At 33.1% G+C, this 24677-nt stretch overlaps 1 protein-coding gene across 1 annotated transcript in view; it reads right to left on the bottom strand.

Moving 5' to 3' along the window:
• The window catches only part of LPCAT1 (lysophosphatidylcholine acyltransferase 1), a 128270-nt gene that overhangs the window by 66163 nt on the left and 37430 nt on the right, over positions 1–24677 (bottom strand). The window contains exon 2 of the mRNA XM_074279162.1: positions 6623–6765. Within this exon, the coding sequence (XP_074135263.1) occupies positions 6623–6765 (143 nt within the window). The remainder of the gene's footprint in view (positions 1–6622; positions 6766–24677) is intronic.

Raw genomic sequence — 24677 nt, 5'->3', positions numbered from 1 at the left:
AGAATTCTGACATTATCTCTATGCTAAATTAAAGAAGAGAATTACAGATATAACCAATAACTTTGAAATTAGCACCTAATTATTTTGTGCAAAGTGCCCCCAAGTTAAAGGAAGCAATAAGCTAAATTTGACAAATATGATTTTTCTATGATTTGTATTTAAATCTCATATGAAATATGGTACTGAGAGATTAAGGTCAGGAATCAAGATATCATTATTAGATCACTAAAGCTGCTTCCCAAGGCACACAGAAACAAAAGTTAATAGGATCAGGTTTCTGGATGAAATGGAAAAGGGTCAAAACTTTCTTAATCATTGGAAAACTGTAAGAGCATAAAATGTGACCATTAAAAAATCCTACTAACATACAATGTACAATTAGAATGTGAGCTCCTAGATTAAAGAGATTGTCATTTTTTGTATTTACATTCCTAGTACTTATTATAGTATCTGGCACATAGTAGTACTTAATATATACTGACTGATTAATTGGTGCAAAGTATACACTGAAATGCCAAAACATTTAAAAAGCATTTCAGTCTCAAGCTATTTCCTTCCAGAGACTTTTTCTGATGATCTCTCTTCTAGTCCTCAGTATGACCCCATCCTAATTTTTGTTTATATATCCCCTATTTACTTATCTATGAACTTATTATATCCTCCCTTAGTAGGATATTCATCAAGGACAGGGATTATCTCATTTTGCATTTTTATCTCCATGGCTTAGTATACTGTAGGTACTAAATTAATGATGAATATTTTATTAAAAGTCTATTTACTGTGGAGAGAAGAACAGGAGGAATAACAAAGTAGGGGATGAGAGATAAAATGATTGAAGAAAAAAAAAGGTTTGAGCTTCTGAGTATATTGATTTATTAATCAACACATACCAACTACTATAAATTGGTCCCAAGTCTCTTAGCTTTGAAACTGGAATCTGAATACAGGGGTAGGCATATTTTTATGTATTAAAAACACTGACTTTAAAAAGACCAACTAATTAAAAGAAAATGATCAACTAGGACACAAAATTAGGTAATCTGAATTTTAATTGTGGGAAAGATTTGGTACTTTCTAAGTTGGGAGGAGGAGAGCTAACAGATGTATTTCCAATCAGAAAAAGTGTCCCATTCTACCAACATATCTGTCTTTAATCAAAAGAACATCAAAATGAAACTGATCAATCCAGGTTTCAGATAAGGCATATGGATTGAAATGCATAATGGTGAAAAAAAATTCAGATCTTTGGGCCCAAAAACCCAGTGGTTTTTAGTCAGCACAACCAAAGTCTTTAGGTAAGGGCTTCTAAGCAGCTAGCTGGTAGAGGTATTCCAGCTTCCCAGCCATATAGGGCTAAATTTAAATAATGCAATAAAGTTTTCTCCAACAGTCCCACCTGAATAAAACTCTCTTATAAGACAGAAATTGGACTAGATCCATAACTGAACAAAAAGAGAACAGAGGTAACTTTAGAACTGAGTCAAAATGTAGAGTCATTGTAGTTCACTTAATCCCCATTGTGACCCTATTCAATAGTCACTATTGTGACCCCTTCAATAGTCAGACTATATTAAACAATTCCAAACTACATCTTTGTTAATCCATGGTTCAAGATACATAGGATCTTGATACAAAGATGATCAAGATACAAAGGATGTTGAACAACAACAAGGATCAGAAGTAGAATTTACTAGGGAAAAAAAAGTAAAGCTTGTAATCATTGATCTCAGACAAGGTCAAACTTAAATGATTCAATCAAGAGAGAATTCTACATTATATGTCAGCCATATCAATATGCTTATCTATATATGTATAAATGTGCATGAAAAAGAAAAAGGAAGAGATGGAAGAAGAGGAAAAGAATAAACTGCAATTATGTATTATTTATATAATTGTTTAACACATACTTTTGTACTTTATCCTTAAGAAAACCCAGTGGGGTTAATATACTTAATAATAATAATGATGATGATAGAGGCAGCTAGGTGGCACAATGAATAGAGCACCAGCCCTGAAATTAGGAGGATCTGAATTCAAACCTGATCTCAGACACTTAACACCTCCTAGCTGTGTGACACTGGACAAGTAACTTAACCCCAACTGCCTCAGCAAAAATAATAATAATGATAATGATAATGATAATCACTTAAAAGGCATTCACATATTTAATAAAATAAAAAAAAGATGTTGACAAATTTTTAAATTACCCATTTAGAAAAGTTAGATTGGTAAAGTAACTAAAAACTATCATAAGATTGAATTAAAAATTAAAATTGAGTTAAATTAATTGAATTAAAAATAACTTAGGCTAATCTAAATTTCTGCTTAACCACAGTCAGCAGAGCTAGGACCAAGTGGAAGTTAATAGATAGGAAGATCTTATATGCTTTGAAAGAACTGTCTAATAAAAAAAAAAAAAAAAGTCTTAAAATGGTATATATTGCTATGTGACACAATGATTTCCCTATCACTGGATATATTTAAGAATAAGTCAGGTGATAAACTTCAGATAGTAGATAATAAAAGGAATTCCATCATTGAAGAATGTTACTCAGAGATGATTTCAAAGAATTCTTTCAATTCTAGGACTCTATAGTTCAGTTACCTCAATGATCGAATTATGACTTCAGTGGTACCACTATGGAATACTTTCCAGATGCCTTGATTCTGCCCACCCCCACCCAAAAATAAAAACATCCAGGAATGCTTCTTTGTAAGTAACTTAAAAATAACCTGTCTTAAAGTTTTTAAAATTATACCTATTTTCATCTTGTGCTCATAAGTTAATGAAAGTTTGGTCTGAAGAAGACAAAAGAGGCATAGGGTTACAGGTTGTAAGAAATCTTATTGATTGTCTAACCCAATCTTCTCGTTTTACGAAATGAAGATATCAGAGTACTGGAAAGTTGTTCTCCGACTCCAACCTCAAAGCTTTTACATGACAGTTGTCTTCAACTATCTGGAGAGTTATCATGTGGGAAAAGAATTAGATTTGGTCTGTTTCAAATCATGCAAGTTGCCTTGTCCCACTAAAATTGGTTATTCTGAAACCACCTCAAGTACTGGTGAGTCTTTGTCTGACCACATCATCAATACTCTTACTGTGTTGCTCACTGCCTTCTTCATATAGTCTCCACTCTATTTTAACCCCACATTCTGCTCCTCCCTGGCATTCCCTCAACATCACATTTATTTGTTATTTTTCCCTTTTAGAATGTAAGCTCTTTGATAGAAAGTATAATTTTGTTTTGTTTTCTTTTTGTGTGTGTGCCCATACTGCTTGACAAATAGATATTTAAGAAATGTCTTAATTAAGCTAACCTAAGTTTTGTTTGCCCTCAGGGGGCAGAGCCAGAACTAAGTGTAAGTTAATAAATAGGAAGATCTTATATGACTTAAGAGAAGGACTATTGAATAATAAAAAATGTCTAAAAAAGGAATACATTGCTATATGACAATGACTTCCCTATTACTAAATATATTTAAGAATAGATCAGATGATGATCTGTAAGGTAGTAGATAATGGAAAGAATTCTTTCATTGGACAAGAGGTAGTCTGAGATGATATCTAAGTCATCTTTCAATTAAAGGACTATGGTTCAAAGTTAGCCCAATTATGATTTCACTAATACTATTATGGAATCTCTTCCACATGCCTTCTACTTTCCTAAAGCCCTTTGAGTTTCTTGGGATTTTTAAAGTATAGCTATTTCAGTCTTCATAGTTTGTGATGATAATGAATGGAAATGAGCTTACTTATAAATAAACATATTTTTCTATTTCTATTTAGTATTTTTATTTTTATTAATTGATAACTTCAAGATAGAGATGGACATTTATCAAATATGTATAAAACATGCAGTTTTAGAGAAGGGTATGTGGTATTTGAAGACACTCAAAGATTCTGACTGGCTGAAACAATGGTTCAAATTGATCTACATTTTTGCCTATTAAATTTTCTTTGCTGTGTCAAAAATTAGCAGTTTAACAATCTTTTTGGGCACATTAATTAGATGATTTTTCTTTTCTTTCTTTTTTTTTGTTGAGGTAATTGGGATTAAGTGACTTGCCCTGGATTACACAGCTAGGAAGTATTACGGGTCTGAAGCCAGATTTGAACTCTGATCCTCCTGAATTCAGGGCTAGTGCTTTTAACCCACTGTGCCACCTACCTGTCTCTATTAGATGATATTTCTAAGGCCCCTTGCAATTCTAAATCTATCAGATTTAGATGATCAGATAAAGTCAAGTAATACATGGTAGAGTTAACTTGTTTGCAATTACCTGCTACCTGTGTGATATTATGACAACTCATCCAACCTCTCTGGGTCTCAGTTTTCTCATCTGTAAGATGAGGGAACTGGAATAAGATCTCAGTTCTAAAACTATTATTCTATGACCTTAACCAAGTTCTTCTTCCACCATGGGGCATTTCTCAATACTTCAACCCTCCTTAATCTTTTTATTTGTACACATATTATACTGGTAATCAGGCTCAAATTTTACTTAATCATCTCCTAATTATTCCATGTAAATTAGTTTTCCCAAGTCAGTATCTCTTAGAAGCTTACTAAGCATTAGACTGAATGTGAAATATTGGAGATACAAAGAAAGCCAAAAAAACATTCATATATTCAGGGGATTCACAATCTAATGGTTGGAGATGACATGCAAACAATGTACATGTGTTAAGGCTAAATTGAGATTAATTTCAGAGAAAAAACCTTGTCAACTAATCAATCACATTAAGTATTTATTATGTGCCAGGATTCTCTACATCATCATCTATAAAGTAAAAGACCTCAGAGATTATTTTGTCCAATAACATATTAGGAATCCCACCTAATCATCCCAAAAGTAGTAATCATCTAACCTCAGCTTAAACCCCATTCAAAGATAGAATACTCATTGCCCACAAAGGCATCACATTCCATTTTTATTTAGCTCCATTGTAAGTCTGATATATTTTTTGGGGGGAAGGGAGGCAATTAAGGTTAAGTCATTTGCCCAGAGTCACACAGCTAGTAAATGTTTGTGGTTAGATTTGAACTCAGGTCCTCCTGACTTTAGAACCAATGAATGCTGATGTCATATTGAGGCAAAATCTACTTCCTTATCACTTCCATCTTAGTTCTTCCCCCTAATTCCTCTTATCTATGCCAAACTTTCAAATATGTGACTATAATTATTATGTCTGGGTCAAAAAAAAGCCTTAGTTTCTTTACTTGATCTTCATATGGCATTGTATTCAGTCTGCTTAACTTTCTGATCATTCTTGCTCTGTATATGTATGCTGTATCACTTGTTAATGTTCTTTGCCAAAGGTTTTATCCAGAACTTAATACAAAATTCAGAAGCATACTGTCTAGGGTAGAAGATATGCTGAAAATCACTTCCTTCATTCTTGAAAATCTATTAATTCAGCAAACATTTATTAAGGCCCTACATATTTCAATCTTTTGAACTCTCTTTTCTATCACCTGCTGTATTAACTATCCCTCCCTGCTTCCTTTGACCTACAAATTTTATAAACATGCTCTCTAAATTCTCATGCAAACAGTGGATAAAAAATGTTGAACACAACAGAATTAAAGACAGAAGAAATGTGGAAAACTCCATTAATGATATCCTTCCAAATCAAAAAAACAATCCACTAATGAACGTTTTTAGGGTCCAATAATTCAATTGATTCCAAATCCATCAAACTTTACAATTATCTAGGATATAATTTCTTTATCTAGTTCATCAGGAAACTTACTAAAAGTTTGTTAGAAAATATGTACTATGACAAAGGTGGTTTTTAAAGAAGTTTAATCTGGTGGAAGTGTTCAGAATGAACTTGGGGAACAGAAAGATTAGCTAGAGAAATTATAATTATCTAGTTGATGAGGTCCTAGATCAAAGTTGTGGCATCAAAACAAGGGATGGATGGAAAAGAAGATTAAACAACAACAGCAAAGGACTTTGTGACTGACTTGCTGTGTGAGGATCAAATTAAGAAGGAAGAATCAACATAGACTCCAAAGTTAAGAGTAGAAAAAAATGTTAATGCTATTGACAAGAATAGAGAAATTGATTTAAAAGGGAGTACAATTAATATTAAAATACTGTTAGAAGAAAATCTGTTTTTTTTTTTCAGTTTCTCTCATTTCAATATTTTAAGGATCTCTAATTCTGTCAAATAACCATTTCCACCAAATCCCTCTGAGACTTAGTAAATTTGTTATGATTCATGCTCATTTCTTATAACTACTCCATAAATAACTAGCATTCACTTAGTTGTTTATGGGTTTGCCAAGTGCTTTATATATGCTAATTAACTTAATCCTCAGGACCTTATGAAGTAGGTGCTATTATTAACCCTATTTTATAGATAAAGAAACTAAGAGAAGAAATGTTAAGTTACTTGTCTAAAGATTGAATAGGTGTAAGTGGCTGAAGAAGAGTCTGAACGCCTTTGGACTCAGATTGTCTTCCTTCATGATTTCAGTTCTAATGCTCTGTCCATAACTAAATCACTCAGTGTCTTAAAATATTAACATTCTATCTCTTTAGTACTTACATACTTACACACACACACACACACACACACACGTACTTTTCAACAGACTCAGTAACTCACTTTCTCCACAAAGCCAGGGGCTTTTCAAGTTCTTTCTCAGCAGATCCCAGTGAAGCAACAAATGCAAATGGCCATGCCAGTAACATCATAAATGCAGCAAACAAAAGTCGGATTGGAAATAGAGTCAAAGTCATGAAGGCAATCTGGAAAGACAAAAGAAAAAAGAAAGGTATTATAGTTATTATTAATAATTATTATGATATTGTAATAAGTAGCATTTCTATTTATAGCTATTTGTTTACATAAATAAGAGAAAATAGAGGTGGAAAACATTTGTCCTATTAAATATATTCTTTCCAGATCAAGAATGACACCTAAAGACATGAAATAACACATATATCTTAATTAAGAAGCATGCTTCATTTGAAACATATCTTCTGAGCATTAATTTTTTTACTTCTAAACTCCCATCACACCTCCTTGGTTTTCAGCTAAAATTATCTTTGACACACACAATTTTAGAAACAAGATATTGGTGTTTTTCTCCCACTAATTTAATTTATACTCTTTGCCCTGATCGCTGACTCATAATAAGTAGCACTATCATAAGTAGCACTATAACTGGCAGACTTGACACAAAAGCTGCTTTCACATGATCTAACTTAGCAAGATAGTTTAAAACCAAAGCTGCAGCATTGTCTCAGAAAATAAGCCGCTTTCTTCCTTAACTTTTTCAAAAAAAAAAAAAAAAAAAAAAAAAAAGTCATTTATGGGAAATAAATGAGCAAAGACCATAAGAAGTAGTTATTTGAGGAATCAATAAAAAAAAAATATATATATATATATATATATATATATATATATATATATATATGTACTGTGGAATTTTGAAGGTTTTTAAACCCAGAACAGAAAAATTAGGACTTTACGCCTAGAACTACTTACAGTATAATTCAGTTTGCCATAATGCCATGACTACAAACAGGTTGAAATATAAAAAGCACTGGGAAATCAGAGAGGAGAACTGGAAGGGAAAGCTTTAGTAGAAACAAAGATAACCTTTTTTGAAAAATAAAGGCACATGAAAAATGAAAAATCAAAGCATAGCCTTCAGCTCTAAATAGAAAAGAGGAAGCTAAGGGTCAGCTGAACGGGACCAGAAAGAGGAACTGAACAAGGTGAAAAGGAAAATTCCATCTAAACAAGGATATGAAAAGATGAAAGCTAAATCTAAGATAGAGACAGGATTGGATTAAGGAACTGGGGAGCATTTTAATGTAAGAAAAGCACTTAAAAGAAAAGAAGAGATTATAGTTCTTTAATTACTATGGTTTCTTAAAAACAGAAAGTTATTGTATCCTTTACATTAAAAATAAAACAAAAACAAAAACAAACAAAAAAAAACCTACATCACCAAAGTTTATAAAGAGAGGCAGGGTTAAGGTAAATTAACAATATAATATTGTAATTTTAGATATGTAAAGAGACTGTCACTACCAAGTTCTCCCTAATCTCTTAATGGCGTAAAACTGAATAAAGCAAACAGGATATTCATGAAGATGAAAAATGAGAAGCTGCAGTGGAAAAGATCTTAGTCATAAAATCTAGATTCAGACTTCCCTAACACTGTGAACTACAAGACACTGAACAAGTCATAAACTTTCTGAGCCTAAGTTTCATCATCTATAAGCTGTAAGATGTCACGGGCATATATTTCTGGAATAAGACGAAAAAGCATTTTCTAGATATACTGAAAGTGAAATAGCATGGGCTATATACTATATAAAGGAAATGGAAACTGAATTAAAAATAAATGAATCTGAAAACTATAATTAAGTAAAACAGTGTCAGCAGAAATTGTTGTATTTGAAAATTACTCTTGGGATATCTAAGTAGTGTTAAATTAAAAAATTCACCATGTCTTTGGCGGATCCAAATGAAAAGATTAAATAGTACATAAATCACATACTCATTTCCCTTCTGTCCTCCATTCCCTCCAGAGTTATCATAGTTCGTCCTTCATTCTTGTAGAGTACCATAACAAAGAGGAAGCTATGAAAAATCACTAGCCTCATTCTTTTCCTCTAGAGCCATGTGGGTCCAGTGACAAGCAATGGATCAAGACCACTGGAGATGGCCCTGGAAGCAGTGGGCAATCTTGGTATTTTTAGGCTAAAGTTCTTTCCCAGGTTTTAGCTAGATGAAGGTAATACCCCTTTAGTGATTAAGGCTAGGAAACAGCTGAGACAAAGAATAGCTTTTTTTTTAATCTAGTCAAAAAACAAACAAACAAACAACAACAACAACAACAATAACAAAATTCAGGATGAAAGACTCCCAAGGTTTCAGACCAAAAAAGAAACAGTTTCCATTTACACTCACTCTAAGCCATTAGAGTCCAAATGGTGAGCAAATAATGAAATAATTAGTTATATAGAAGATATATGGAGTAGATATAAGGCAACAAGTTCTTGTACTAAAATAATAACTTTTCTCTTTCATTGATTTTTTAAAAATCTCTTTGTGAATCTCTTCCAAAGACACAGAATTTAAAATTATACTAACTTGTTTTTAAAAGTTAAAATCGCTACAGATTTTACAACTATCAATAGAAACATAAATTTAGCTATTTCCCAATGGAATCTATTCTGTTTCTCTATTCACAGTGTCCAGAACCTAAGAAAATGGAGTAGTACTTATTCTTACAAGCTATTTGGCAAACTCCAAACTGGGCTGGCTTTATTGTGGGGAATGAGCTATATAAATCCATGGTGCTGATCCTTTAAGCTCCCAGCTCCAAATATCTAAAAAGAAAGGCAACAGATGAACCAGATGGAGATAAAGAATAGTTTTTGGTCTAACATTCCAGTATTATTTGATAAGTATAATTTATCCAGAAGAGCAGAGGGTTAAAAATGGATAGAGATCTTGTCTCTGAGTATGAAAGTTCTGGGATAAAGTACCACCTTTGGCACACATTGGGACTTTTGCCAAGTCACTCAGTCTCTCAATGGTCCTGGCAATTCTTCAAGACTATAAATGGCAGAGAAAGTGATGATCTGCATCACTAGAAGCTTCAGATCTGCTCACCTGGAGTTCCCACTACCAGTAAAATGTCAGAGCCAGATTAAAAACAACAACAACAACATCAACAACAACAATTGTACTATGTGAGGTAAGAAATGTTAAATGGCTCCTGTCCTCTCTAGCTGGGGAGTAGGAAAAAGGTTGCTTTATTTTGTTAGCCTGCTTTTAATTTATGTGGTCTCTATATAGTTTTAGTGTTTTGGTTTTTTTTTAAGTGTGGCTATTTAAAAACCAAATGATAAAATGTAAAATCCAATTACTCAGATGTAGGAACAAAATTTGTTTATTAAGTGATGGCCTCTGTGGGCTTCATTTTATATATCTGTAAAATAAAAGGGCTAGATAAGGTGACTTCTATTTCTTTCTTCCCCTAAATTCCTTTATATTTCTATGAAAAATGCTATTCTTTTATATAATTCTAATCTCATCCTGTTACTACCTATAGTCATGAGCTTTCCAGTACTGGAACTTGCCACATAAGTCATAGCACAGCAGTCAAAGCTATGTATGTTCCTATTTGCCCATGTATTGCCCTGGAAATTTTAACTCTCATCTCTTGATTAATGACTGACTGACCTGACCCTCTTTTTCAGGGAGGCCCTAGTGATGTCTTACTTCTTACTCAACAACTGCCTTCCAACCATTTATAGAACTGTGCCTCTCAGATAAGCCCCCCTATTCCCCAATTTCTAGTTCTAAAACCATGATCAAATCCATTCAGTCATAGCACCTGATAAAGGCTATGCCAATTTACTCTACTATGGCTCCATTCACTCTTCCCATTACTTTCTGGCTGGAAATGACCTTTCCTGGGTACTGTTCCCCTAAATATATATAATGGCTCTTCCATTAGAATACAAGCACCTTGAAGGCAGTCATTGTTTCAGATTTTATAGTTTTCTCCCCAAGACAGTGAACAATGCTTATTCAGCACATAGTATGCACTTAAGAAATCCTCTTATACTTTAAATGTGTATAAACTAATTTACCTAAAAGGAACCAAACTTCACTGATTGTGTGAACCTAAATTGTGATGGAACCTTTTAGGTTCTTTTCCTGGATAGTAATTAAAAAAAAAAAAATTCAAATTTATGTTAAATACAAAATAAGAAAAAAAAAACTATTATGTACATAGCAGAACAAGGAATCGATATAAAGCAATACATTTCCATTTAAAGAAAACCTATATAATAAATACTACATATTGCTTTCAAAACAGCCCAGCTTTTATACATTTTCTTGTTTTCTGCTGTGCACTTTTTACTTTGTTTTCTCCCCTTTCCTAAAGACGGGCATGATTAAACACAAAAGACAGAAAGATGACTAGATATATAAATATGCACACATACACATATATGTATATATGTTCATGCCCATATATAAGACCATACTATCCTTATGTCCATGTCATATGTTTTTCTGATAACTTTCTTCAATCCAAATCTCCCATTTTTTAAATCAACCTGTTCATCATTTCCTTTATCACAGCAATATTTCAACCCAATCACATTCTGAGTGATTGTCTATGAAAGTCCCCTCCTCCCAATTTTCTGCATTCTTTCTATTTATGGCTGCATAGTTTTATTTATACAAGAAAATTTTAATTTAAAATAATAAAAATTATTACATGTTACATGTCAAATTTCCCTTTAAGTTCTGCTGATTTTTTGTGGCAAATATCTGAAAGTCTTTCAATTAGTTAAATGTCCAATGGATGACAACATTTTGAGGGCTATTTTGTTTTATTCAGATTTCTCAACTGCATGCCCACTTTACTGCTTGCTGGTCCCTTTCCTGCAGATTGTGCTTGTCCTACTGGCTGCCTGTACTATTCACAGCAGGCTTTTGGCAGCTGTAGAATTTAACCTAACCAGAAACTCATGCCTTGAGGCAGGTACCCAGTGAATTAAAAACACATTAGAGTACAATAAGTTACATTAACTGCATCTATGATAAATAACATTTCAAAGGCAGTTGGGGGGGGGGGGATGTAGAAGCTAGATTCCAGAGGGGATGCAGAAATAGTTTACAGTAGGTTAATTTAAGAACCTGCTAAGATTTGCATGCAAAAACTGAATAGCAAAGATCTGCCACAAAGGAAGTTATGCCCCAAAGTCTTTTGCTGAGTACAGATTGAAACAAAATAGTCCATAAACCTTAAAAAGAGCCTTTGGCGGCCAAATGAGAGTGATAAATAAACTATTAGTTAGGAAACCAAGAGTCGATAAGTAAGTTAAATTACAAAGTTTCCAAATAGATCCTTAGAAATTTTTCTCATTTATGTTTTAACTGTAGTTCTTCAGAATTTATATACAAAAAGTGAGCTAATTTATGCAATTACTTCATCACTCTGGGTTTCAGTTTTTTTATTTGAAGTAATTAAAATAGATGACCACTTAGGTCCCTTTTAGTTTATAACATTCTGGGAGTCAGTGACATTGCTTTAAAGAATGGTATCATTTTTTATCAAAATTATGTAAGTACAAGTCAGGCCAGGTTTTCTCACCTTTCTGTCTAGGCTAGGGTTATTTCTTTAATTTTACAGGAAGACTTAGAAAGCATCAGAAAGGTTTAATGTGAAGAGAGTTGGCAAGACCTGCCTGGCTGTGTGTCTGTGGGTATGTCTGATACCCCTGAAAAAGAAAGATACCCCTGAAAAAGAAAGGATAAATTATTTTTTACATGACAAAAGACTGGATTTATCAGGCAATTCTGGATTTGTATACATGATTTTTAAAAAAAGTGATTTTTCAGGTAACAAAAGAGAGTAGAGTTGTAAAGTTGTAAAGCAAGAGCCCACCCCAGCTGACCATTTTCTTTCTACTCATCAATTCCAAAATGACAGACATTTTCTCTGATAAATATTGCAGAAAACTAATAAACTATTGGAACCTAGTAATACCTCTCTTAATCTTTAATCTGTATCCCTAATCTTGTTTAAAGAAAGAGATGTATTCAAAGTTGAAAAACAAAATGTATTTTCCCCCCTAGGAACGACTGTATAGCTGAAAAAAAATGTTAATAATGCAATTCTTCAAGCATATTATGAATTAACTAAGTTTTATGGGATGGCCTAAGAATCTAAGTATGATTTAAACATGGTTTCTGTGGAAAAATGCTTACTTCATCAGACAATAGACTTAAAATGACCATTTGGAACACCACCTGGGGCTAATCAAATTTTAAATCAAACATGAATTAACTCAACATTGATAAGTAGATTAATTGCATATTAATATAATTATATTTGCCATTTACAAACAAAATTGGAAGTGTGGTCCAAAAGCAAAACAAACCGGGGGAGGATGATCCAAAAGTTTAAGAAGTGAACCTTTCTGCCAGGAAAGAGTTAATAATGCCTATGGACAAACAATCAGATAGGCATATCTGGTAATGCTAATAACCATGCCATATTGCTACAAAACATTACCAAAGTGGAATCATGCCAAACCTTCACCTAAAACATTAATACAAGTAATTAAACTTATTTTGCAACCATTTATAACAAAATGTCATAATTTTTTATTCACTATCAGGATTTTTTAATCCATTCTTCCCATTCCCTTATCATTATGTGGTCATGGATAGTGTCTACTCAATTCATCTAATAAGACATTTAAAAAAAAACTTATACCACTATATTCTATTGCATTAATACGTCATAATCTCTTTAACAACTTCCCTATTGTTGGACATTTAAGCTAATTGCAAGCGTTTTTGAAATTATAATAATGCAGCTATAAAAAGTGCTGTTATGTTATAAAGACACTTGGGGAAGTACATTAGGGACACTAGGGAATCACAGAGAAAATTACTATTTCAAAGCTCCAGGGCACGATGGAGTTTGTCTCCCAAAGCACCCAGCTCTCAGGCAGCAATATGCTCCATGGAACAATCTAACATATTTTGAAGGCATTCTTCAAAAACAAGACAACTTCTAGGTTCAAGGAAGACCTCTTTATATTCTAAAAATTATATCCATAAATTGAATCCTTGATGTCTTCTAAATCTTCATGCAAAACTAAATAACTCATATTTATTTTTTATTATACTTTTTTTATTGACAGTATAACTCATATTTATTAACACATCATGGTGTCACAGTATTAATGTCCAGTATCTCAGATATGATCTGACTATGGCAGAGTATTAAGGGATTGTTGCTTCTTTACTCCTAAAAGAAGTTTTTCTCTCCAAGTGAGCAAGGATTTCATTGTAAGGCATTGTTTACAAGGATAAAGAAATGATGGCCCTGTTTTCTATCTTAGTTGGCCCACTTCTAAAGAATTGTCTTTATCTTGGGCTAGTAAGAAGGGAGAGAACATTCAAAGTAAGATGTCCTTGAGGGTAAAATCTATGTCATATGGAGATTAGTTGAAAGATCTGGGAAGATCTATCTATCTTGCATAAGAGAAGAGTAAAAGTTGATAGGGGACTAATGACATGACAGCTAACTTAAGATATTTGAAAGTCACAATGAAAAGGAATTTTATCTTCTTGGCTCTAGAGGGCAATACCAGAGGCAAAAGGGTGAAAGTTACAAAGTTTCAAAGTGCAATTTTCAAAGTTTTTCAAAAGTGCAATAGGTAGAAGAGTAAGCTCACCTTCACTGGAGTTCTTTAAAAAGTTCAGGTATATTACCGTGGGAATTCTTATTTTTGTTTTTTATTTCTTTTTGGATTAGATGGTCACCGAAGTTTCCTTCAGTTCTAAAATTCTGTGATTCTAAGTGCTTCACAAGTACAAAGCATTTTATATCTATTATCTTATAACTCTGTAAAAAATGACTAACAAAAAATTATCACACTTACTGATGGAATAAACAAACTAAGAATTGGTCAGTTGGTCAATAAGTATTCATCAACTGCTTATTTAATGGTGGGAAGTCACTGATCTCAAAAAATATATATTCTAACAGAAGAAACAATATGCAAATACTTAGAGAACATATCTGGTAAATGAAGGCAATTTTAGAAGGAAGGCACTAAGAACAGTGGGGGTCCTGGAAAGGGCACTTGAAAAAGATAAGATTTGAACTAATTTTTAAGGAATCTTAAGTTGAAAATGATGAGGGAGAACATTTAAGGTATGGCAGATAGCCAGTACAAAGATTTCAGAGTATTGTACGATGAATACTAACAATTGTAGCTACATTGTAGAATGCATGGAGGGAATATGAACATAACATGAAGTAACAAAAGATGGGACCAGGTTATCAAGATCCTTAAAAACTAGACATAGAATTTATATTTGATTCTGGAATTGGGAGTCACTTTAATTTATTAAGTATATGTGCACAGACAGGGGGAAGAGGATGCATACCAAGACCTACCTACACTTTAGAAAAATTACTGGTAGCTGATTTGAGAATGGACTATAATAGGAAGAGACTTGAGGCTGATGGACAAATTTTGAGGCCTACTGTAAATGCATTTTTTCACATTACAATGCAATAACAGGCCAAAAATAATTGGTAGCTAAATAATTTCATTCTAAAGAATGAATGGGTGAAACAGCAAGTCAAAGACACAATAAATAATTTCATCCAAGAGAATGACAATAATAAGACAACATGCCAAAATTTGTGGGATGCAGCCAAAGCAGTAAGTAATAAGGGGAAATTTTATATCTCTAGATGTTTATTTGCTTGCATAAAAGAGAAAGAGAAGATCAATGAACTGGCCTTGCAACTAAAAAAGTTAGGAAAAAAATTTGAAATTCTAAAAATAAAAGGAAAGATTAATAAAATTGAAAGTAAATAAAACTATTGAATTAAATAAAAGTTGATTTTATGAAGAAAACAACAAAGTAGATAAACCTTTAGTTAATTTGATTAGAAAAAAGGAAAGAAAATCAAATTGTTAGTCTCGAAAAAAGGAAAATAGGAAAATGAAAACTAATGAAGAGGAAATTAGAGCAATAATTGGGAGTTTTTAGTTTTCCCAGCAGTTTTTGCCAAATAATGAATTCTTATCCCAAAAGCTGGGTCTTTGGGTTTGTCAAACATTAGATTGCTATAGTCATTGACTATTTTGTCCTGTGAACCTAATCAATTCTGTTCCTAAAATAATTGAAAATATATTATATTTTAAATTTCTTGACTGGAAAATATTCTGGCAAAAAATATATTTTGTGACTACCACTTTGTGTAGAGTAAGGACTCAAAAAAGTTATATTGAAATATTCCCAGATAACAATCTGGAGGGAAAAATTATATTTTAAGTTTTATTTTAAGACATCTACATGGTCTGTGGCAAGAATTTTTTGGGGGGAGGGGCTGAGGCAATTGGGGTTAAGTGACTTACCCAAGATCACACAACCAGGAAGTGCTAAGTGATTGAGGTCAGATTTGAGTTTAGGACTTTGACTTCAGGGCTGGTGCTCTATGTACTACTCAACTAGCTGCCCCTAGGCAATAATTTTTTAATCCATTGCAGAAGGGAAGGAGAGGGAGAGGAGGAAGTACTGCCCAAAATAAGGATGACAAATATTGCTATTTTAAATGGGGTTATAACAATACAAATGTGATTATAAATACTTTAGTAGAATCCATGGAAGAAAATGGCAATCCTTTATCTGATATCATGTTAGTTTAAAGGATAACTATAGTTTGTGTCATACTATTTTAAAATGTTTTTTAAAATAACCACATGAAAGGACTATGTAGACATATACAATATATTGCTATCATTTATTTAGCATTTTCAAAGGTCTCATTAATTATAAGTTACTAAATTTATACATACCCTATTTTACAGATGAAAAAGGCTGTGGAAACTGCCTTATGAGATTTTTAAAACCACCAACCAGCATCATAAGAATTGTTCTAGAACTCATCTATTTGTATTGAGGATGTGAGTACTATGCAAAACCTCTCAAGTATGCATCCTTTTATTCTCAAGTTCAAAGGGTAACATTAACAAAGGAGCAACCAAAGTGCCTCCATGGTCAATTAAAAGCATAAATGTCTAACATTAATTCATATAACATATTAAAGTTTGCCAAACCTATTAAGAAGAAATACTTTTGGATTACCTGAGGCAGGAGTGATGAAGATGTAAAACTGGGTTTTAAATATGCTAATATTTAACCTAAATTATAAATAAATCAAAAGTATTTATTAAATGCCTACTATGTGCAAGGGCTAAGCTAAGGCAGGGATTAAAAAAAAAAAAAAAAGCCAAAGCAGTCCCTACAATATTAACAATCTAAAGGAGAAACAAAATGTGTGTGTGTGTGTGTGTGTGTGTGTGTGCTTACACACACACAAACAAGCTATATATAGGATAAACAAGACAAAATGAACAGTGGGGAGGTAAATTAAGAAGGGTTAGAAAACATATCCCGTAGAAAAATGAGATTTTAAGCAAAATTAAGAAATCAGGAAAGCTAGTAGGTTGTAAAACGGAAGACAAATATTCCAGGCAAGGGGGAGAGCTAGTAAAAATACCCAGAGCCCAAGAGACTGCAATATCTTCTTCATGGAAAAACAAGGAAACCAATATCACAAAACCAGAGTAAAAGGTAGGTAGTGACTGAAAGGTGGGAGACTAGGTTAAAAGTGATTTTCAATGTTTAAGGGTAAGATTTTGCATTTAAACTTAGTCAATAGTGACTGGGTTTTCACAAGATTTTGCATTTAATCCTATAGTCAATAGGAAATAATTGGATTTTATCATGGAGAGGGATGATGTGTGGTCAAAAAATCACTTTAGTGGCTGACTAAGATGGACTGGAGCAGGAAGAAACTTGAGGCAGGGAGTAGGGTATTGCAATAGTTCAGAGTGAGGTGATGAAGAACTGCAGTAGACTGGTAACAGTGTTTTATGTTCTTTTCTTCTTCTTTCTGTCTTGTTTATCCTATATATAGCTTGTTTGTGTGTGTGTAAGCACACACACACACACACACACACATTTTGTTTCTCCTTTAGATTGTTAATATTGTAGGGACTGCTTTGGCTTTTTTTTTTTTGAAAATTATTTTAAATTTTCTCAAGGATTACATAAGAAGGATCCATAATCTCTTCCATGACTATACATTTGTACTTTAAAAAAAATAGAATGTGTTTTACCTAAAATTGTTGTGAAATTTATTTTTCTCCCTAATTTTGCTCCTTAACCATTTTTGTTAATGATCTGGCATTTTCCCTTTCATAGTCAAGAGTACTCATCTGTTTTAATTAATTTTATATATATTATTGTTCACTTTTTCAGTTGTGACCAACTCTTTAGGGACCTCATGTATAACATGAAGTTTTCTTGGCAAAGATCCTGGAGTGCAAAATTTACCATTTCTTAGTGTGTCTCCATTTTGCAGATGAAAACTTCAAGCAAATAGGGATTAAGTGACATGCAAAATACATCATGCCAGATCATTAACAAAAATTATGTATATCCTCTCTAGCTTATTTTTGCCAGTAGCTTTAATGCTCACAAATAAAGTTGAGTTGGAAGGAACACGTGATTCAGCTAACATGCCATTCTGCTCACTGTAAAAGTTTCAGGGCTAATGTCACCTATTTTAGAAATGTGTCTGTAGATGGACCTTTTGAATAAAAATTGTTAACAGTGAATTGTCAGATATCACTTAGGCACCTGGATTCAGGAACTACTGAAGACTAGCCATTATCATCAAGAATAGCTTCTTCTAAAAGCATCTTCTAAAGATGCAGAAATGTGCTCTTCTTCCTCCAAACTAATTTATTGAATCTAGGAAAGTAGAACTAAAAGCACGAAAAGGTAACTATTTTGTAAGCCTTGATAACACAGGGAATGGAAAGAAAAGATTATAAAACCCAGTGTTTCTTATATTGAAGACTAAAATCCTATTTTAAAAGCTCCACACATTTCATATGCATTAAAGTACAGTAAACAATGATACATTATTATTTAACTGAGTTTAATGGCAGATATTTATGAAGAAAATCAACAAAATACAATTATGTACCTATTTGGGGGGATAGTTATTGTCCCCTTTATACAGTGTGATTAAAATTCTGTCAGTGTTCTAATATTAAATATCAAATTGAAAATGTTTTCAATCCATTAACATCTGTTTCAAATAACTTCAATTAATAATTTACTAATTTACAGATATTACTCATACATGTATTCATTAGATATAAATTTGGTTTTTACTTATATATGTACATAGTTTAATTTTTGACTTTTGTATATTCAACACCAAGCATAATGCCTACACATAACACACGTTTGTTGATAAATTACCAAGTTTAATCTTAAAGCACATCACAATAAATAACTCTTTTCAAGTGTGTAAAGTGCCTGTGCGTGTGTGTGTGTGTGTGTGTGTGTGTGTCTATTTTCTAAGATCGAAGACTAGTTAGTTGGGCAACCTCATAATCCATTTTAATTCCAGAACTGTCATGTACAAGCTGGATGATTTAGGGCAAATCAATTTCCTTTTAATGTCAATTTGTCTATCTCTTTGGGGAAAAAAAAAAAAAAAAAGGTAGGAAGGGAAAACTATAACCCTCTCCCACTTTTTTCCCTTGACACTGTTACAGACTTTCAGACCTAAAGACTTTCTATATTAAGGGATGTGAGGGCATGAAATATGATATTCCATAAGGCAAAGGAACTTGAAGAAAAGACGGACATTCAATGAAACAGGACACTTTCAAACTTTCACAATGAAAAGACCAGAAAGTATGATTTTCTAATACAAGACTCAAGAGAAGCATAAAAAGGTAAACAGGAACCACCAACAACAAAAAACTTCTGAATGTTATTCAATAAGATTAAACTGTTTACATCCCTACATGGGAAGATGGTAATTGTAACTCTTCACAATCCCTCCTTAAACAACAAGCAATGGCACATAAGTTATACACATACAATCATGTTTTAAACATATTTCCATGTTAGTCATGTTGTGAAAGAAGGATCAGGAAAAAAAGAAAAACCAGGAGAAAGAAAAAATTAAAAACAAATTAAACAAAATTATAAAAATAAACTAAAGAATAAAAAAAACCCCCAAATTTAAAATAATATGCTTCCATCTGCATTTAGTTTCCAGAGTTCTTTTTCTGGGTGTGAATGACATTTTCCACCACAAGTCTATTGGAACTATCTTGGAACATTCTCAATTTCCCCCTCAATTTCCAATTCTTTGACACCACAAAAAGAACAACTAAAATATTTTTGTCTATAAAGGTCCCTTTTCCTTTTTTATGTATGATCTCTTTGGGATACAGACCTTGCAGTGGTATTACTGGATCAAAGGATTACTGTTTTTTGGGCATAGTTCCAGATTGCTCTCCAGAATGGTTGGATTAGTTCACAACTTCACCAACAGAGTTATTAGTGTGCCACTTTTCCCACATCCCCTCCAATATTTATTTTCTTTTTTCTGTCATTCTAATCAATCTGAGAAATTTTAATTTACATTTCTCTAATCAATAGTGACAGAGCATTTTTTTTCAGATGATTAGTTTCTTCATTTGATAACTGCCTGTTCACATAGTTTCCTCATTTATCATTTGGGAAATGTCTTGCATTCTTATAAATTTGATTTAGTTCTCTCCTTTTTACATATGAGGGCTTTATCAGAAATACTGGCTGTAAAAATTATTTATGAGCTTTCTGCTTCCTGTCTAGTCTTGGTTGCATTAGTTTTGTTTATGTAAAATCCTTTTACTTTCATGTAATCAACATCATCCATTTTGCATTTCTTAATGTTCTCTATCTCTTGTTTATTCATAAATTCCTCCCTTCTCCAAAGATCTAACAGGTAAATTATCCCTTGTTCTCTTAATTTGCTTATATTATCATTTATATTATCTGTATCTAATAATAAACCTATTTTGACATTATCTTTACATAGAATGTGAGATGTTGGCCTATGGCTAGTTTCTGCCATACTATTTTCCAGTTTTCCCAGCAATTGTCATTAAATACACTCAGAAGCTGGAGTCTTTGTGCTTATCAGACAGTACATTTTTATAGACATTGCCTGATGTGTTTTGTGTATCTAATCTATTCCACTGATTCACCACTCTATTTCTTAGCCAATACCAAATGGTTTTGATGACTTCCACTTTATAATACAGCTAAAGCTGGTATGGCTAATCCAGTTGCCCTTGCATTTTTTTTTTTCATGAATTCCCTCAATATTCTTGACATTGTTTTCTTCCAAATTAATTTTATTATTTTTTCTAGCTCTTTTAAATATTTTTGATTGTTTAATTGTCATGGCACTGAATAAATAGATTAGGTTAGGTAGAAATGTGAATTTTATCACATTAGCTTAGGTTACTCTCTTGAGAAATTTATATTTTTCCAACTGTTTAAATCTGACTTTATTTGTGTGAAAAGTGTGTGGTTATTGTGTTCATATAGTTCCTGACTTTGTCTTGGTAGGTAGACTCCTAAATATTTTATATTATCTACAAATATTTTAAATGGAATTTCTCTTTCTAATTTCTTGTGTTTGTTGTAATATTTAGAAATGCAGATGACTTATGCAAATTTATTTTATAGCCTGCAATTTTGCTAAAATTGTCTATCGCTTTAAGTGCTTTTTTGGTTGATTATCTAAATATACAATCATATCATCTGCCAAGAGTGATAGTTTTACTTTTTCATTGTCTATTCTAATTCTTGTTAGGATTACAAGGTGATAACTCAGGTTGTCTAAACAATTCTCTAGCTCAGAGTTCACATCTTTAAAAGGAGTTTACACATTTAGTCTTCTGGCTGGAGGCTCCAGAAACTTCCCAAGAAACCTGCTCACAGGGGAAAAGATTTTACAGAAAAGAGATCTCCTCCCAGAGAAAGATTATAACTTAGAGACCACAGGACCTTTACAATTTGGCGCCCAACGTGGGGCAAGGACTTTTGCTTATCCTCACTAGGACTGATTCTGAGCCCTTCAGAGGAGATAGCCCTTCATAATTTGGCGCCCAAAAAGGGACTGACATGATCCTGATTTCAATGGAAAAGTCTCTGATCCAGATCTCAGTGGAAAACTCTCTGACCCAGAAATAAGCGTGAGTAACAAGGAAACTTTGTTAAAGAACTAAAGTAGAATTTCAGTGAAATGAGGCAATGTTTAGAAAACAGCCTTCTATTTCTGTTCAAGGAAAATGCTTAGAGAGGTTTCAAGGTTATGAAAAGCTAAGGATTGATTATAATTTTGGAGGAGATCACTGAACTTTTAAAAACTGTGCAGGTCATATGTCCTTTTTTTTCCTCTGGAAAAATAATTGGATCTAGATGAATGGGAATTAGTAGGAGAGCTACTAGGAGAACATTATGATTCCAAACCAAACTTAATTTCCAAAGATACACTTCATGCCTACAATTTAATTCAAGTGGCTTTAAAAATTGTTAGACTAAAGGAAAAGAAGAAAGAGCCAGAGGGGGAGGATCCAACTAAACTAGGTGAAGAGGATGAATCAGATAACAATGGAGTTAAGTACAATTCTGAACAGGAGCATTTCCCATTTCCTCCCTCAATTAACCCTTCAGGGGTGGAGCAAAAAAGGAGGAGGGGAAGAGGCAAAAACACAAACAGAATCCCCAGTGAAGAAGCCTATGACAAGATTAGAAAAAGCATTGATTAAGGCTAAGTGAGAAGGACAGGATATAAGTGATTTTATACATGCATATCCTGTGATTGAAGATATTGACTCTTTAAGTCAAAAAAGGAGAAGATATACACCCTTAGATTTAAATAAAATTAAAGGTTTGAAAAAAGGTTGTACCCTTTATGGGGCTATGTCAGCTTCTGTTAAAATGTTACTAGATGGTTTGTCTTATGAATCCTAACCCCCAATGATTGGAAATCCATAGCAAGGACATGTCTAGAACCTGGACAAAATCTGTTGTGGCTTGCGGAGTTTCATGAATTATGTAAGATCCAAGTCAGATGCAATTTGGAAACAGGAGTTAACACACAATTCACTTTTGAGCAATTAGCTGGTGAAGGTCAGTATGGAGAGAATTCAGAACAGATTAAATGTACCATTTCTAAGGCTTCAATAAAAGCTTGGGGTTCCCTCCCCGGACAGAAAGATCAGGGGGAGGCTTTCACTAAAATAGAGCAAGGTCCCAATGAACCTTTTGCGGATTTTGTGGGATGTTTGCAACCTGCTGTCAAAAGAACTATTGGAGAAAATGCAGCTACAGAAATAATGACCAGACATCTGGCTAAGGAAAATGCCAATGAGATTTGCAAGAGAATTATATGGGGACTAGACAAAGATGCTTCTTTAGAGGAGATCATATGATGCTGTGCTACAGTGGGAACAAATACTTTTTACACCCAGACTATGATGACCATGGAAATACAGGGTCCCTGTTGGCAAAGGACTTCTAGAGAAATTCACGATGTTTCCAATGTGGAAAAGTTGGGCATCTAAGAGCTCAATGTAGATATGGAGATAGAGTGAGAAGACAGGGTGAGAGAAGACCTAAAATTCCATATCCAAAATGTCACACTTCCACTGGGCCTCTGAATGTAGATTGACCCAGGGAAATGAGAGGCAGGGCCCAGCTTCAGCCCCCAAGTGGGGCATGATGGCAGCTGAGGTTATATCCAGAGAAATTTAAGACATGATCAATTAGCCAAAAGGCAATCAGATGGAAGAAAGGGATTGAAAGTAGGAAAAATAAGAGTTGTATGCAGTAGAGACTACTGAGATATTCCCTGGAGAAGTGAAATCTGTTCTTGTTCAGCCAATAGATTCTTTGCCTCCAGGCACAGTATGCATGACCTTTTCACCTTCTGAGAGTGCTTACAAAACAGTGTTCATCCATACACTGATGTAGGAAACTGGAGAATGTGTAACTAATATCCCAGTCACTTACACAGGTAGACAACGTGTGAAGTAGAGAGCAGGAGAAGTAGTAGCATCAGGCTTATTGTTACATACCCCTAATAAGCAATCTGGTGACAAATTCTTTCAACTTTTTTTTTTCCAGTGCTAAGCGAAGACTTTTAATTTATCCCCATTACATAATAATGCTTCCTTACTGTTTTAGATAGATGCAACTTATCATTTTAAGGAACGCTTCATTTATAGGAACAGGTTGTGTATTTTGTCAAAAGTTTATCTATTCAAATAATCATATGATTTCTATTAGTTTTATTATTGATATAGTCAAGTATGCTGATAGTTTTCCTAATATTTCTGGCATCAATCTCACCTAGTCATAGTGTATTACCCTCCTGATAAACTGGTATAATCTCTTTGCTAATATTTTATTTAAAATTTTTGCATAATATTCATTAAGGATAAAGGTCTATATTTTTCTTTCTCTGTTTTAATTCTTCCTGCTGTAGATATCAGCACCATATTTGTGTCACAAAAGGAACTTGGCAGGATTTCTTCTTTGCTTATTTTCCCAAGTAATTTATATAATACTGGAAATAATTGCTGTTTAAAAACTGTTTAAAAAATAAGAATTCACTTATAAATCCATCTGACCCTGGAGATATTTTTGTTAGGGAATTCACTGATGGCTTATTTAGTTTCTTTTTTCTAAAATGGGGTTATTATGAGTGTACATAAATAACTTATATCAACTTGCTTGCTGTTTTGAGTTGTGAGAAAGGAAAAAACACTTTGAACTCAAAAATCTTACAACAATGAATGCTGAAAATTATCTTTATATGAAATTAGAAAAATAAAATTAAAATCCCATCTTCTACAAGAAATCTTTTTTTAATTCCTCTTAATTTTAATGCTTTCCTTTTATTGATTTCTTATTTACCCTATATGTTGCAGTTGCTCATAGAAATTTTCATATAAATTCTCTTATTAGTCTGTCACCTCTTTAAGAGCACAAACTATCTTTTGCCTTTATATTCCTAGAATTTAGCATAGCTCTGGTACATAGTGGTTGTGTAATATGCACTTACTGACAGAGTGGTCTCCAAGCCTAAAAGTTCTCCTCTTCCATTCAGTTATCAAAAGTTGATACCCAACTCCTTCTCTACAATTCATATCACTAGGACCACATAATCCAGCACTTGGGAATTAATAAGAGTATCACTGTTGTA

Source organism: Sminthopsis crassicaudata, chromosome 1, assembly GCF_048593235.1.
Source record: "Sminthopsis crassicaudata isolate SCR6 chromosome 1, ASM4859323v1, whole genome shotgun sequence".
Taxonomy (NCBI): Eukaryota; Metazoa; Chordata; class Mammalia; order Dasyuromorphia; family Dasyuridae; genus Sminthopsis; species Sminthopsis crassicaudata.
Note: the sequence above shows the minus strand (reverse complement) of the source record. Positions and strands in the feature narration are given on the sequence as shown.